The sequence below is a fragment of the Suillus bovinus genome, assembly GCF_016758785.1.
Source record: "Suillus bovinus strain UH-Sbo-P2 chromosome Unknown EDB93scaffold_74, whole genome shotgun sequence".
NCBI classification, from domain to species: Eukaryota; Fungi; Basidiomycota; class Agaricomycetes; order Boletales; family Suillaceae; genus Suillus; species Suillus bovinus.
Window position 1 is genome coordinate 77,209 of NW_024542130.1, and position 13,939 is coordinate 91,147.

At 48.2% G+C, this 13,939-nt stretch overlaps 8 protein-coding genes across 8 annotated transcripts; 5 read left to right on the top strand and 3 right to left on the bottom strand.

Moving 5' to 3' along the window:
* Positions 1–26: 26 nt before the first annotated feature.
* Positions 27–3,780, top strand: EDB93DRAFT_1172165 (vacuolar protein sorting-associated protein 35). Its single transcript, XM_041450383.1, has 11 exons — positions 27–214; positions 294–390; positions 441–747; positions 798–1,089; positions 1,164–1,634; positions 1,684–1,829; positions 1,877–2,288; positions 2,338–2,457; positions 2,507–2,995; positions 3,050–3,199; positions 3,252–3,780. The coding sequence occupies exons 1-11, from the start codon at positions 113–115 to the stop codon at positions 3,504–3,506; spliced, it is 2,841 nt and encodes a 946-aa protein (XP_041303518.1). The 5' UTR covers positions 27–112; the 3' UTR covers positions 3,507–3,780.
* Positions 3,781–3,823: 43 nt separating this feature from the next.
* On the top strand, positions 3,824–4,920 carry EDB93DRAFT_1242645 (p21-C-terminal region-binding protein-domain-containing protein; the record flags this gene model as incomplete). Its single annotated transcript, XM_041452043.1, has 6 exons — positions 3,824–3,880; positions 3,934–4,170; positions 4,224–4,247; positions 4,274–4,432; positions 4,499–4,705; positions 4,756–4,920. 6 exons carry the CDS (start codon positions 3,824–3,826, stop codon positions 4,918–4,920), a joined length of 849 nt encoding a protein of 282 aa, XP_041303519.1.
* Positions 4,921–4,951: 31 nt separating this feature from the next.
* Positions 4,952–5,534, top strand: EDB93DRAFT_841675 (uncharacterized protein). The gene is made up of 4 exons (XM_041457661.1): positions 4,952–4,980; positions 5,032–5,145; positions 5,214–5,422; positions 5,476–5,534. Exons 2-3 carry the CDS (start codon positions 5,040–5,042, stop codon positions 5,354–5,356), a joined length of 249 nt encoding a protein of 82 aa, XP_041303520.1. The 5' UTR covers positions 4,952–4,980; positions 5,032–5,039; the 3' UTR covers positions 5,357–5,422; positions 5,476–5,534.
* Positions 5,535–5,834: 300 nt separating this feature from the next.
* On the bottom strand, positions 5,835–7,507 carry EDB93DRAFT_1092648 (YL1 nuclear protein-domain-containing protein; the record flags this gene model as incomplete). Its single annotated transcript, XM_041446449.1, has 6 exons — positions 5,835–6,094; positions 6,148–6,790; positions 6,843–7,109; positions 7,158–7,273; positions 7,325–7,404; positions 7,449–7,507. The coding sequence occupies 6 exons, from the start codon at positions 7,505–7,507 to the stop codon at positions 5,835–5,837; spliced, it is 1,425 nt and encodes a 474-aa protein (XP_041303521.1).
* A 105-nt stretch (positions 7,508–7,612) lies between these two features.
* Positions 7,613–8,705, top strand: EDB93DRAFT_1172197 (uncharacterized protein). The gene is made up of 3 exons (XM_041450384.1): positions 7,613–7,806; positions 7,858–7,979; positions 8,067–8,705. The coding sequence occupies exons 1-3, from the start codon at positions 7,661–7,663 to the stop codon at positions 8,351–8,353; spliced, it is 555 nt and encodes a 184-aa protein (XP_041303522.1). The 5' UTR covers positions 7,613–7,660; the 3' UTR covers positions 8,354–8,705.
* On the bottom strand, positions 8,451–9,516 carry EDB93DRAFT_1254464 (uncharacterized protein; the record flags this gene model as incomplete). The annotated part of the gene is made up of 5 exons (XM_041453616.1): positions 8,451–8,633; positions 8,683–8,748; positions 8,798–8,976; positions 9,039–9,335; positions 9,396–9,516. The coding sequence occupies 5 exons, from the start codon at positions 9,514–9,516 to the stop codon at positions 8,451–8,453; spliced, it is 846 nt and encodes a 281-aa protein (XP_041303523.1).
* A 205-nt stretch (positions 9,517–9,721) lies between these two features.
* EDB93DRAFT_1322814 (uncharacterized protein) lies at positions 9,722–11,264 on the top strand (the record flags this gene model as incomplete). The annotated part of the gene is made up of 5 exons (XM_041454966.1): positions 9,722–9,824; positions 9,880–9,904; positions 9,953–10,061; positions 10,122–10,201; positions 10,254–11,264. 5 exons carry the CDS (start codon positions 9,722–9,724, stop codon positions 11,137–11,139), a joined length of 1,203 nt encoding a protein of 400 aa, XP_041303524.1. The 3' UTR covers positions 11,140–11,264.
* Positions 11,252–13,881, bottom strand: EDB93DRAFT_1242650 (peptidase family M1-domain-containing protein; the record flags this gene model as incomplete). The annotated part of the gene is made up of 15 exons (XM_041452044.1): positions 11,252–11,607; positions 11,656–11,815; positions 11,873–12,042; positions 12,103–12,368; positions 12,423–12,501; positions 12,548–12,578; positions 12,624–12,720; positions 12,773–12,930; positions 12,987–13,118; positions 13,174–13,193; positions 13,258–13,337; positions 13,399–13,459; positions 13,488–13,548; positions 13,605–13,668; positions 13,721–13,881. The coding sequence occupies 15 exons, from the start codon at positions 13,879–13,881 to the stop codon at positions 11,252–11,254; spliced, it is 1,896 nt and encodes a 631-aa protein (XP_041303525.1).
* Between the last annotated feature and the right edge of the window lie 58 nt (positions 13,882–13,939).

The window sequence follows — 13,939 nt, forward strand, 5'->3', positions numbered from 1 at the left end:
AGGACTCGTCATGGCTTATGTCATCTTCAGAAGCGGACACCCACTCGGCGGGTACACAAGTCGGAACCGTTGTCGCTGGCAGTTAGTCTAACATATCTCGTCAAACGGAGCAATGGCAACGACGACAGTGATCCCAGTGATAGAGGAAGGCAAGCTCCTCAGCGAGTCACTCAGCACCGTCAAAATACAAGTCGGTCAGATGAAGCGACATTTGGTGAGTTTCCTGCGCAGTATAAGCATAATTTCGCTTCAATGCCTGCACATCATAATCCACTAACATTACATTGGTACAGGATAATGATGATATAATGGACGCGCTCAAAAGCTCTAGCTTGATGCTAGCGGAACTCCGGACGTCATCCTTATCCCCAAAGCAATATTACGAACTCTGTGCGCCCTCCCTCCTCCTCTCCCTTCTCATCTTGATTTTTTTCGCACAGACATGGCAGTGTTCGACGCCCTAAGGCATCTTTCTAACTATCTCTACGATGCACACACCCAATCCCGACATCACCTTGCAGACCTCTACGAACTCGTTCAATATGCTGGGAACATTGTACCGAGGTTATATCTCATGATCACAGTCGGCGCTGTGTATATGTCTATCCCGGATGCGCCAGTGAAGGAGATCATGAAGGATATGATGGAAATGTCTCGTGGCGTGCTACACCCCATACGGGGGCTCTTCTTAAGGCACTACCTAAGCGGACAGACGAGAGACCATCTTCCTATCGGCGTCGATCCAGGGTACATCCACATACCATCCCAACACAAAAATAGACACTAACATCCCCCAGACCCACAGGAAACCTCCAAGATTCCATATCCTTCGTCTTAACCAATTTCATCGAGATGAACAAACTCTGGGTACGCCTCCAACACCAAGGCCATTCCCGCGACCGCGAAAAACGCGAGATGGAGCGCCGCGACCTCCGTATTCTCGTTGGAACCAACCTTGTCCGACTCTCTCAACTTGACGGCGTAGACCTTGAGATGTACCGACACAGCATTCTTCCCGCTATCTTGGAACAAGTCGTCAATTGTAAAGATGTGATTGCGCAAGAGTATTTAATGGAGGTTGTTATTCAGGTACGGGTGATGAATAGATGGATGGGGTTGATTGCGGGGCATCATGGAAGACCTTACTGACTCTACATCAATAGGTATTCACGGACGAGTTCCATTTACACACCCTTGGCCCGTTCCTCTCAGCAACAGCCCAACTTCATCCAAAGGTGAACATCAAGCTGATTGTGATTGCGCTCATCGACCGGCTGGCTGCGTATGCTGCTCGTGAAGCTGAGAGCGAAGACCCTGAGGAGACGAAACGCCAGGAAGAAGCTGCTGCTCGGAGACTTGCAGATAAGGTGAAAGCTCAGAAAGCTCGGGTAAGGGAGAATGGGGCAGCGGCTGGTGCACTGCCCTCGGCGGAGGATGCTTGGGATAGTGCTGTTGCTGATACGGAGAAAAGCATGGCTGAGATGGAGGTTGGTGCGGGGGCTATGGCTACGAATGACGTTTTGGCGGAGGAGAAGCACGGGCATGACGGATCACCTGTTCGGAAATTCAGGGGTGTTCCAGAGAACGTCCGGTTATTCGAGGTGTTTTGGAAGCAAGTAGTAGAGCTTATCAAAGTGAGTTACACTCTATGCTACTATTCGCGATTCTCACTCATTTTTCAAGGCTCGGCCAGACTTATCGATACAGGATATCACCGCACTGCTCGTGTCCCTCACCAACCTATCACTAAGCTGTTACCCAGACCGGCTAGAATATGTGGACCAAATCCTTGGCTTTGCGCGTGACAAAATAAAGGAGTTCTCAGAAAGGCATGTTACGCGTCTTTATGACAACTCTCACTAATGAAGCTCTCCAGCCCTGACCTCCACGCACCACAGACGGCCTCCAACCTAGCCGCTCTCCTAGTAGCACCTATAAATTCCTACCAATCTGTCCTCACACTCCTTGCAATTCCTCAATATGTCCCCCTGCTCTCCCAGCAACTATTCTCGACAAGACGCTCAATCGCCCACTCCGTAATTTCGAGCGTACTCAAGAACGAAACGATCATCGAGGCGCCGGAAGATGTTGATGGGGTTTTGGAACTTTGTCATGTTCTTATCAAGGACCAGACCGATTCCGCTGCATCGCAGAACGGCGTTGGTGCCAAGGAAGTCAGAAGACAGGGACCGTATCACACAGAGAGGGAAGATCTAGCAGAGGAACAAGGTTGGGTTGCACGGATGGTGCATTTGTTCCGTGCGGATTCATTGGATATCCAATTTCTTGTGCGATTCTTCTTTGTGGGGGTATTTACTGGGCTGACATACTGCGCAGCTGTTACAGACAGCTCGGAAACATCTCGAAGCTGGTGGCGAGCGGATGCGTTATACCTTCCCTGCGCTCATCACTTCCAGCATCAAGTTATGTAGACGGTATAAGAACTGTGAACATTTGGTATATCTTGTTGTTTTTGTTTTTGTGTTCTGCTGCTTACCATTCGCAGGAGGAGGGTTGGCAAGACAAGGTTAACACGATACTCAAGTTTGTTCGACAGTGTACCTCCATCCTCGCCACCCAGGTCGACGCCCCAGCATTCGCACTGAGGTTATTCCTTCTCGCAGCACAGATTGCATCGGAATGCGGCTCTGGATTCGAAGACCTTGCCTACGATTTCTACGTGCAAGCTTTCTCGGTATACGAAGACAGTATTTCAGAAAGCAGAGCGCAGCTGGCTGCTATCACCCTTATCATTGGCACCCTTCAAGGCGCGAGAGTATTTAATATCGATGGGTACGATACGTTAATAACGAAGGCTGCGTTGCACGGTGCGAGGTTGTTGAAAAAACAACATCAGGCGACGGCGGTACATGCCGCTAGCCATCTGTGGTGGCAAGAGCCTGTGTTAGAAGAGGGCGAGGCAGATGGGCCTGCCGTGAAGGAATCTGAGAAGGCTGCATTCCCCCCCAGAGAAGATGGCGAAGGTGTTAAAGCGGTTCGCAACTTTGATCCCTACTCTGAGATACAATGACTGATAGACGGCATCTAGTACCCGCATCAGGACAGTAAACGTGTCTTGGAATGCCTTCAGAAATCACTACGCATAGCAAATTCTGCTACGGAGGAGATAGTCACCGTTCAACTTTACTGCGACACGCTTGATCAATATTTGTATTATTTCGACCGGGGCGCGCCTGCAGTGAGTACTCGCCGTTTCAGCAGCAACAATAACATACTTACGTTCGGATCAGATCGCACCTAAATTTATAGTCTCACTTGTTGAACTCATTGCCTCCTCTATTGACACGATCACGTCTCCATCCTCATCTTCCTCATATCTCCACCCCTCACAAAGAATAGAAGGCGTCGCGACGCCCGAAGTGATCACTCGACACTTCCGCAATACCCTCACATACATCCACGCGAAGAAAACGGCGGAGAACCCAGGACAATGGGATGAGGTCGAGGTAGTGGGAGCGTTTCTAAAGATGGGAATCACGCGGTAGCTGCTGCGTGTTCACTGATCACTGATTGTGGTTCGTTTGTACGTAACGACAAATGCAGTACTTACTGATCTTAATGCCAGGTTGACTTTGGTTGGATGATTTGCAACTGGCAAGCATGTTTACAATGTTCTAACTTGCTGTTGTTGTCGTTTTTAGCGTGTACTTATGACGACTGCTTCTGGCTTGAAGCATCGTAGTTTCGTATATAATATTTTTTACTTTCGTGGGAATATGTGACGATTTTGCGACAACGTCTTACGTAACACTTTGTTTCGTGACTTTGCACGCATTAAGTATTGGTACACTTCATATTCGAAATGTCAAAACGCAAAAATCAAGCCGACAACAAGGATTCCGATAGCGACTCGGAAGACGTATGATTTCATGAGGCTTTCTGTGATAATCTATGGTGACCAGCTCTCAGTAGACTCCGACGTTCATCGATGTAGATTTTGACTTTTTTGGCTTCAATGCAACGATGGACTACCACGCCATCAAGCGTCTTCTCGATCAGCTCTTCGGTGTGGATGCTGAAGGTCTCAGCACACACGCTCTTACAGACCTGGTGCTTTCACAGCCTGATATAGGGACCACGATCAAGACTGATGGAGAGGAGAGCAGCCCATATGCATTCTTGAGCGTTTTAAATATCGGTGTACACAACGTGAGTATCGTTTATTTGTTGTCTGGTGTTTTTTAAGCAAGGACTGCTGTCAGGACAACGTATCTATAAAGTCGGTTGTAGAGTATTTTTGGCAAAATCGAAGGGAGACAATGCATTCTACGAGTCACTATTGACAGTACTACGTGATCCGCAGTGTCATGTAGGACTCGTTCTATGCGAAAGGTTGATCAACATGCCTGTGCCTGTGATACCTCCCATGTACCGTATGCTCGTGGATGAGCTCAAGGATGCAGTTGAAGAGGTGAGTCGCTGCTACTTATAGAGCTCCTATATGAACCATAGGCCTTGTGGTTGTTGTCCCTCTCAGAACGAACCCTTCAATTTCACCCACCTGATTTTTATATCGCGTGTATACAAACTTACTCCAGAGGAGGAGGACGCGATGGCTATCCCTCAACAACAATCAGGAAAAGCATCAAAAAGACAAAAATCTCAAAACTCGAATGGCGAAACGAACGATAGAAGCGCGGACGGAGTATATCCGTTCCACCCAGAGGATGAGGAAATTCGAAAGGTGCACCCCCTCTATTGACGTGCTTTGAGATTGGTCTCACCTAGTCTCAGTTTGCCTCTCATCATCTGATTTTTCCGTATTCGAATGCCCAGCCACGCAATGCAGAGTCATTTGGATTAGACACGGCTGGACGGTTGATGCTTGTGCCAGCAGCACAACTCACGGAGCTGACGAGAGTACTTGGGGATGTATTTCGGCCACCTGGAAATGTGTAAACCAGCGGCATGCCGACATTATGTCCCTCTCATTGTGTATTTCTAATCCGTGTTTTGATCGTAAGTACAAAACAGAAACATGTATTGGAAATAAAATTGAACGTTCACGAGGCTACTTTATGTCATGTTCTGCTATCTGCTGCGCATCATATATTTCCTTCATGTCTGCTGAGCTACTGCCAACTTGTCGTTCTCCGAGTCCTGCTTTGACCACGGTTCTTATTAGTGGGTATTACGGTCCATGACATCGACATTTTACACCATTAATGAGATGCCTTGGCAATGGTCAATAGCGGTAGTACGTGCCTCATCCTTCTTCCATGCCATCGTAATGGCTCTGCATGACCCACTCACAACCAATCCGAATACTGACTCAGTGGTGATACCAAATGCAGAAAGAAGGGCAACACTGGAAATGAGATACGTCCTCATCTGATTGACAGCTTGGAGCGTGGTGTGTTTTCATCATTCCTCTTGTACTCTGCAAGTAGCACTGGAAGCAGTAAGTCTTGTTTAATGGAGCTGTCTGGATGATCGCGTGATCCTTTCAACTAGGATGGGCCCCACTGGGCAGACACAGATAAACACAGGATAACGACAACACGATTATCCCAGTTTACAAGTACATACTGGGTGACCTCTTACGAGGGGTAACGGGGTTACAGTGACATGCATATGCATATGAGGTACCCACTTGTACTAGAACAGTGGATCGGGACGGTAAGAACCATACGCGACCTTTTCAACAATTCCTGAGAATCCTCATCAAGGAATCACGGAAGCCCATGTTGCTGCAACTAATTGACTGTGTTGCAAATCCCTGATATGCGATAGTTGAGATAGTAGACGAGTCGCCAATGACAAGTCTTGTTCTTGAAGGGCTTGAGTCGTATCGAGTGCAGGGAGATGGACAGTTAACCTTCGTCAGTTTGCCCGTCTTGATCGTCCACTTTTCTACGTTTTGTCGTGATGTCATCCATAGACTCATTAATATCATGGTTAGGCTCTTCATGACGGGTAACATAGCACCCCAATGCCTCGCTCCAAACATAGTCGTGAGACAAAATTCTAGTCAGTGTCTTGAATGCGGTAACGTTCGCAAAGGGGACGTTTGTTCGCGGGTCTAGATACTTCGCAGGTATCCCAGTAATCGGACAAACTCGGACAGGTCGACCTACAGTGAGAGTTAAGCAATACAAAACACCTAACGAAAAAGACAAAACTCACTCAATGGGCGTTGTTTCCCTGTGAACACACGGACTTCGTCCCATTTGACTTCGTCACCAAACATAGCTGACATGGTATCCTTCCATGGCGGTTTGGCTGCAGATGGATCTTGCGATAGTTCATGCACGATGTAATTCCTGCAAACGTCGACCATTCTTTCCTGTGCCAGTGGGGGTTGCACGGGGTAATAATAATATGAAGACTGAGATGGTGTGTTTGCAGATGGTGTTGATGACTGCGGTTGTGATATGGCAGCCAAGTCCTGTGATGCCGTGGGCGAACCTTCCTGCGCCTGGCTTGGCGGCGCTGGAACGTATGCACGGAAAGGAGACTGATAATTTTGTGTCCCAAAGTAGGAAGTGCCTTGATGTGGATTGTAGATGAAACCGTACTGCGATGGATATGGGGCAGGAACTGGAGGTGTAACCTCAACCTTCACTTGTTCTTTCCGGCTGATCCATCGCAACACCGGACCTTCAAGGGCGGTTCGAACTACACGAGCGCGTGCGCGCTTCTCTTCTTCTACTTTGAGATAATCCCGGTGCTCAATGATATTCCCCTCCTCGGTGTCGAGGGCTCGCGCGATAAGTTCATCCTGTGTTGGTGCTTTCGTGACTACTCTTGCTTTCTTCGGAATAGTGGCCTGCAGAAGGGACAGTGAAGTACTTCGAGCATGAAGTTAGATAAGGACTTACTCGTTTCTCTTCTGCATCCTTCATTCTGTTGACAGTTGCCGACGTATTCATGATTGTATGTGATCTCTGACTCTGCCGTTGCCTCGTACCGCCCTCAATGACTTCTCCTGTCTCTGCGTTAACTGCGACACCAAGAGATACACGTCTTTTGAGCTTCTGAGCCTCCTTGTTAGGTCTCTTCTCCGAAGCCTCCATTTGGGGATTAAAAGTGACCCTCTGTCGAGCATGAGCAGCGGCGGTAGCTTTCTCCACCCTTGCGCGCACGCTCTAGATAGATATGATAATATTTCTATGTAAACGGTGATCAATACATACCCTCCTCGCTCTCCTTTCCTCATCCTCGACTGCCTTTTCTCCGGTATCAGCAACATCTTCAGCAGCTGCCTCGTCGTCCGTGCTTGCGAAATCCGATTCAAAGACATCCTCCTCATCTAGAGGCAGCGTAAGATAAATTATATCAGTATGAAGCGCATCTCATCCACCTTTGTCATTGACAAAGTCAACATCTTCTTCAGCATCATTGACTTCCTCGACGGCAAGCTCGGCGAGGGCCGCCTCCATCCTAATCATTTTCAGTCAGGGTACCAACAAAATTATATTGCAAACCTATTCCCCGCCGTACTTCTCTTCGACCGACGCGATACCAGGGTCTCCTCCTCAGCCATATTGGATGACGTAGTACCAGGATTAGAGTGATGAATGTCCAAGGGATGAGATGGGTTCACCAAGAAAGGAAGGTCAAGGCATTCGAATTCAACAGGAGCAAACAACCTACAGCCCGTACTACAAATTTAAATTTACTCTCAAGTTCATTCAGCATGCCTCGGAAACCCAAGTTCATTCCAGGGCCTTCTCGCCTATCTGTCATACTGAAGCAGTTGAATGAGGAACCAAGGCTATCCTTGGCCGGTCTGCGGGGGATAAGCTTGAAGCTGGCTGCAAGAAACGATCATTTCGGGGCACGGTAAGCTATCTTATGGACAACTCTGGTACATGCATACCTAAGACAAACTAGGCATTTTGTGAAGGAGGAGCTCAGGCGCATACGCTATGCTAACCCACAACTCAACGTGGAAATCAACAAACTTCCAAAATCTCTACAAGACAATTGGACACCTGAGATGGTCATCGAGTTCGGTACCTCAATTCATCTTTTGAATTTACTTCACGTTCTGACGCCTTTCCCTGTTCTCCCCTTCACCGATGTTCCTATCAAATTTACAGAGGACGGAGCCAAGACCACCATCGACATTTCAAATAAATGGTCCACGTCCATTACCAAGGAACTAATGGATCTTGCTGGCGGTGACCTATGGAAAGAGCACAAGGCCGCTGCTCAAGCTGCTGGTCTCCCCATTCTTCCAGGCGAGGAGAAGGAACGCTTAGCAGCAACTAAGAAACGGACACCGAAATTGAGCACGCGTAGCCCAGAGAATCTGGAAGCCATGGTGGAAAATATGTTATCATCACCTGAGCGTCCAAAGACTGGAGCTGCTGCCATACTACCATAACTTCATAGTACTTTTTCACTCCAGCTAATAGGCATACGCATGTGTTACTCAAAAATGATCCCAAACTCATAATACTGGCGGGATTTACATGAACCGATCATCCAGCAAACCACCCAGCGATCAACACAACCATCCCAATTCCAAATACGACTGCCGACAGATCATCAAGAATGGCGCTACCCATCCGGATATAGCGCAAGCCATTCGTGATGATGGATGGGAATGGAGGGGGCAAATGAGGCAGAGCTAGCGCCAACAAAACCGGGGGCTGCACTTGGTTCTGTGCAAGTATAATCAGCACAATGCATTCGCAACCTGAAGAAACTTACATTGCCCGTGGATATGCGTATTGAGTGAAGTATAACTTGCACAGTCATGAAGGTCCACATGAACGGCTATACGTTGATCAGCGGCGATATGTTAAGGCAAGCGCGGAACACAGACCACAAACTGCACTCCCCAGCCCTCGATGCTAGAGCCTCTCCAGGCAAGCTCCGCCCAACGTTTCCAGAAAGTTTCCGAAAAGCCACCGCTGCGCTCAACCAATGTTTGGGGCTCTTTGAAAAGAATAAAAAGGCAAGAATAAGCCATGTGCACAGGATGTGCAGCAATGGCGAAAACCTCTGCACGATCGAAAGAGGCTTTGCAGGTGCGGGAGGAGCAGGTACTTTTCCTGTAGCGCCACCAAGAGATGGGTCCATTTGTTGCAACGAATTCATGATAGCAGCGAAAGGGTCACCTGGAGGTGTAGTTGTGCTATTGGAGGCCGCAGCCGAGATCTGAGGCTGAGGAAATTGTGGAGAATTGGCTGTACCACTCATGAGAGCTTGAAGGAACTGCCTTTGATGCTCTTCTGACCAAACGGTTGGGTCGGGTGCTGCTCCGCCAATGCCTGCATCTCCAAAAGAGCGCAGGGGTGGCTGAGAAGGCATGCTTGGCTTCTCGCCCACAAAACTAGCAGCTGTAGCTCTGGGAGGAATGCCTACGGTACAAAGTACAAAACATCGATACTATCTGTAGTGCGTCAAGTCAAAACACTCACCAGCACTCAAATATGCGGGAGCATCTTCTCCGCGAGCAGTTGTCGTCAATTTCGACAAACGGTCAGTTCCTCTGCTGAGGATAGCTTTGCGACGAGCCTCTGCGCGAGCTGTAGCTGACATCGTGACGGTCGTTAGTTTAGCCTTATTGGATGCAGACAGTACGCTGTCTGCCTTTTGACGATTGATGTGGTAGGCAAAAACGTTGCTAGTGCGTAATAATAGGAAGCGGACCCTTTGCGGTGACACGTTTTAGGAATGAGGTTGATTCTCCTCCGAAATATCTATTCATCTTGTTTCTGACCACTTCGTTTTCTCGTCGACCATCATGTCCAGGCAAGATAAAGCTACGACAGAGAGAAATGCTAAGATTCTCAAAGACTTGGTCAAGCAGTCAGACAATAAGGTCTGTGCAGACTGCAAGCGGAACGGTTAGTCTTGTCCCCGTAGCCCATCTCCCAGCCTCTTAAATTACTCTCAAACCAGATCCTCGTTGGGCATCATGGAATTTGTGCGTTTTACATTACCGCCTCCGCTCTATCCTTACCATGCTTTCCAGAGGCGTCTTCTTGTGCATTCGCTGTTCGGGCATCCATCGTGGCATGGGAACGCATATTAGCCGCGTCAAGTCCGTTGATCTCGATATCTGGACACCGGAACAGATGGAGGTAAAGCCATATCGTCCGTATGTTAGTCTCATCACTTGCTCAACGTTGTTCACTTCGCAGTCGATCCAGAAATGGGGGAATCGTCGTGCCAACTTGTACTGGGAATCTCATCTAAAGTCTGGTCATGTCCCCCCAGACCAGTATGTCAATTTTAACCCTTCGATCAAAACATAAGTTCACGATTTACAATAGTAAAATGGAGTCTTTCATTCGTTCAAAATATGAATCTCGAAGATGGGCACTTGATGGGCCCCCGCCGTCCGATCCATCTGTTCTTGAGACTGAAACCTCGAATGAAGATGCTTCACAAGCTGCTAGACAGACATCCCCTGCGGCTACGCAATCCTCACGCCCAACTCATATAACACATACCAGTATCTCTGGTGCAAGATCAGCATCTCCAACACTCCAGACCCACATCACAACACGTCAGCCTCAATCCCGTCAGTTGCTCTCCTCCGCAATTGCCGGCAGAGCAATCAACTCTGAAGTTAATATCATTGCCTCTCCGACGTCTACTGCATCTCAGCCAACGTTGGCGCAGCCTGCCCCTCCAGCTCAAGACGACCTATTCTCACTGGACTTCCATGCACCCGCTCAAAAGGTAGCCTCACCACCGCCATCTAAAGATATGAAATCAGACATCATGTCCCTCTTTTCCTCTGCTCCCGCTGTCACCCCCAATCATTCCAACCTATCAACAGGTGTCGGTTCCAGTGCTTTTGGCACTTTTGCATCACCCTCTCAGTCACAATCAGCATGGGATCAACTTGGAAGCGCTCCTCAGACACAACCTCAGCTTACAAGCATGATGGGGACCAATGGCACCGGTTTGTGGGGCGCTTCTTCGGGCTGGAACGCTACTCCCGTTGCACCCTCGCAAAATACACTATGGGGGAGCTCTGTGACTCCTATGGCACAACAGCCCCAATCTCAAGTGAACTCGTTCAATACAAATGACATCTGGGGATCGTCTGTCTCCACGCCCAGTAACACCAACCTTTCCGGCACTTCTCAGGCGCACCCCGCGCCCAAGAAGGACGATGTATTCGGGGATCTTTGGGGTGACTTCAAGTAATATCGATTTTGCACTGATACAGTTTGATAGATAAATGTCCGTTATACATTAGTCCCGTGATCTTCAATTAACTCGATATCCTGCGCCGGTATTAGTTTCATCGGTGAGGAACCTATATATCTCTCACCAGCTCAATAAGATCGCGTGCGATGGGGTGGAATGAACTCTTGTGTTCTTCATACTTGTCTTGTGCCATGGCCTGGTTGACAGCAAACACCGCTCTAAATATTGGCCGACAGAACTTCATCCGACCCTTGACCATCCCATCCTCTTCGCCAACAATCCATTTCAAAGCCGCTGTAGCATATTGCTCCGACTTAGTAGATTTGGGATCAAGCAAAGCTACTTGATAGAACCTCAGACGCAGCTCTGCATTGGGGGAATTAACCAGCCCGTAGAGGTCACCAAGGTCATCAATATGTGCTACTGGCAACGGGTCGAAAGATTGTAGTCGTTCAAGGAAAGCGCCTTATAACACAGTCAGCAGGAATGACCATGAACGACACTCGCCCTCACCGATCTGGTTAGCGTCCATCCCACCAATATCAGTGGCGCTGAACTCGGATGTATCTTTGGTCTTGCTCCACCTTTCAGCAAGTTTGTAAGATTTTTGCGCGAGGGTCATGTCATATTCCATAGGCACGGGAAGGGTCACACCCGTTCCAAAAAGCCAAGCCTACGTGGACGCAATCGTGAGTCAGGATGATGCGAAGGAGAAAAAATCAATACTTGCATCCCAATCAATGCTTTTGAGTGCTTCAAGCTCGTCGTCCCCACCAAACTGTGTGTAGTAGGCAAAAAGATGCTCCTTCCACATCTCTGTGGTGATGCTTTTACCCATGAACGTCTTGACATAATCTTTTGCATATGGGAGGAACACATCTAAACCACCCAACGTCCGTTCTGAAAGCCCAAAAACGCCGTCAGCATCCTGCAAAGCATTCGGACTGAATGAGCACCAACCAATGTGAAGGAGGAAATTGGCGCCTTTGTCATATGGCACTGTGCTATAGGCGTCGTCAGGATTCTCGCCTTTCTCAAATTCAATCTGCAATTTCTGATATTTCTTGTTGCGCTGCTCATAAAGTTTGAGGTCATCATAAAGATCCTTCGAACCAGTCAGGAAAGAGAATCCGCGATGAGCAGGGGAATGCAGTATCTGCTGGAGGAGGCGCTCGATGTACGTCGTCCAACCTTCGTTGAGCCAGAAGTGTGAAGCATCTGCGTGTCTATGCATGAATGACAGTCAAAAAGAGGCAGGAGAGGGAGGTAGATGTTCTGACGTTATACCATTCCCGAAGTAGGAATGTGTGATCTCATGTACGACGACATCCACTAATGTCCTGTCGCCAGTCAACAAAGCTAATCTTTGATCAGAAACGCAACATGATAAGTCATATGCACTAACTCGGCGTGACAAACGTCAAGCATGCATTTTCCTGGATATCTATCAGAATCTGACCAAGGGATATAAAAGAACGTACCATGCCACCATAAGGGAATGCCGGAGGCAACACTAGGAGGTCATACACACCGAATTTATACGGCATGCCAACGAGTTCCTCCTCTGCAGCCAAAAACCTATGGAAGAAGTTCTCAAATGTCTCACCAACTCTAATTCTCTGGCAAGAACCTTGTCGTGTCTTCCTTAAATTCCCACCAAGCGTCATCGATGATGTCTGGCTCGGCCCACACTCCGCTCGTCCAGTCCTTTCCTTCGAGCTTCTCGAATGCACGGTAGCAGAGATTTGCTGATGCAATTGCAATTAAATAAGATGGTATGGGCACTGGCTGAACATCAAGGAAGGTCAGGATAAGGGTTAATAATCCTGCTGGGCACCACATACCTGGTTGTAAACGTAAGTGACTTCATCCTGCCCGATAATCTTTCCATCGTGTACAGGGCCCTCCGCAGGCGGAGACACTCGAATAGCAGACATGAGTGCAGGAAAGACGGACGTGATCCTTGCTTCATATGTCTATTCGAAGATGTCAATTTCAAATCACAACTGCGCCAGACCAACAATGACTGACAGCTTTCACGGATGGAGTATCTGAATGTATCGTGTACCATTTAAGCTGCTTTGGCATATTGTGTATCAAAATATTGAAACTTGCCTTGACATGGTAAGAGACCTCTTGCATAAATCGGTTGGCACTGACTGAACATGTAAGGATGGGTCTTGCCATGCGTTTGTCTTTCCGACCCAGCAGCTTTAGCGTTAACACGAAACAAGAAGTTGTTCAATGGATACTGACGCTTTGTCAAGCCACTGCAATGCCTTGCATCCCAGCTCTGTGGTATTGTACTCGATCGTCACTTTCACCGACTGATCCTGGCTGCAGACCTGCAGGAAGTGGAATATACAGCGCAGAGCCCATGACTTCATGCTTCTCTCCCAGGGAGTACTATAAGCTCGTCATGGCACTTTGAACCTGTGCATCAAAGAAGACTGTCTGCGCACCTGAGCATGACAAGACTCGCCCTCGACGTACACGCTCTTGATCACGATATCCGATGTATCGAAACTATATACATAAGTACTTGCCGTATAACATGGATAGGTAATTTGAAACACACATGACCTCCTTTAAGTCGCTCGTGTGCGCGGTAAGGTCGTGCGTGATAGAGCCTTTGATCACTTTCTCATGGAAATCAATCGACCAGTCGAGAGAAAAGTGGCTTGTGCTGATCTGACGATAGTTCGATTGAGAGGTTGGATCAGTAGTTTCGGCACTCATCATAAGCGGCAGCGTCACGGTTGTGGTAGTAGTAAGCGAGAGAGGTCACGATGGAGAC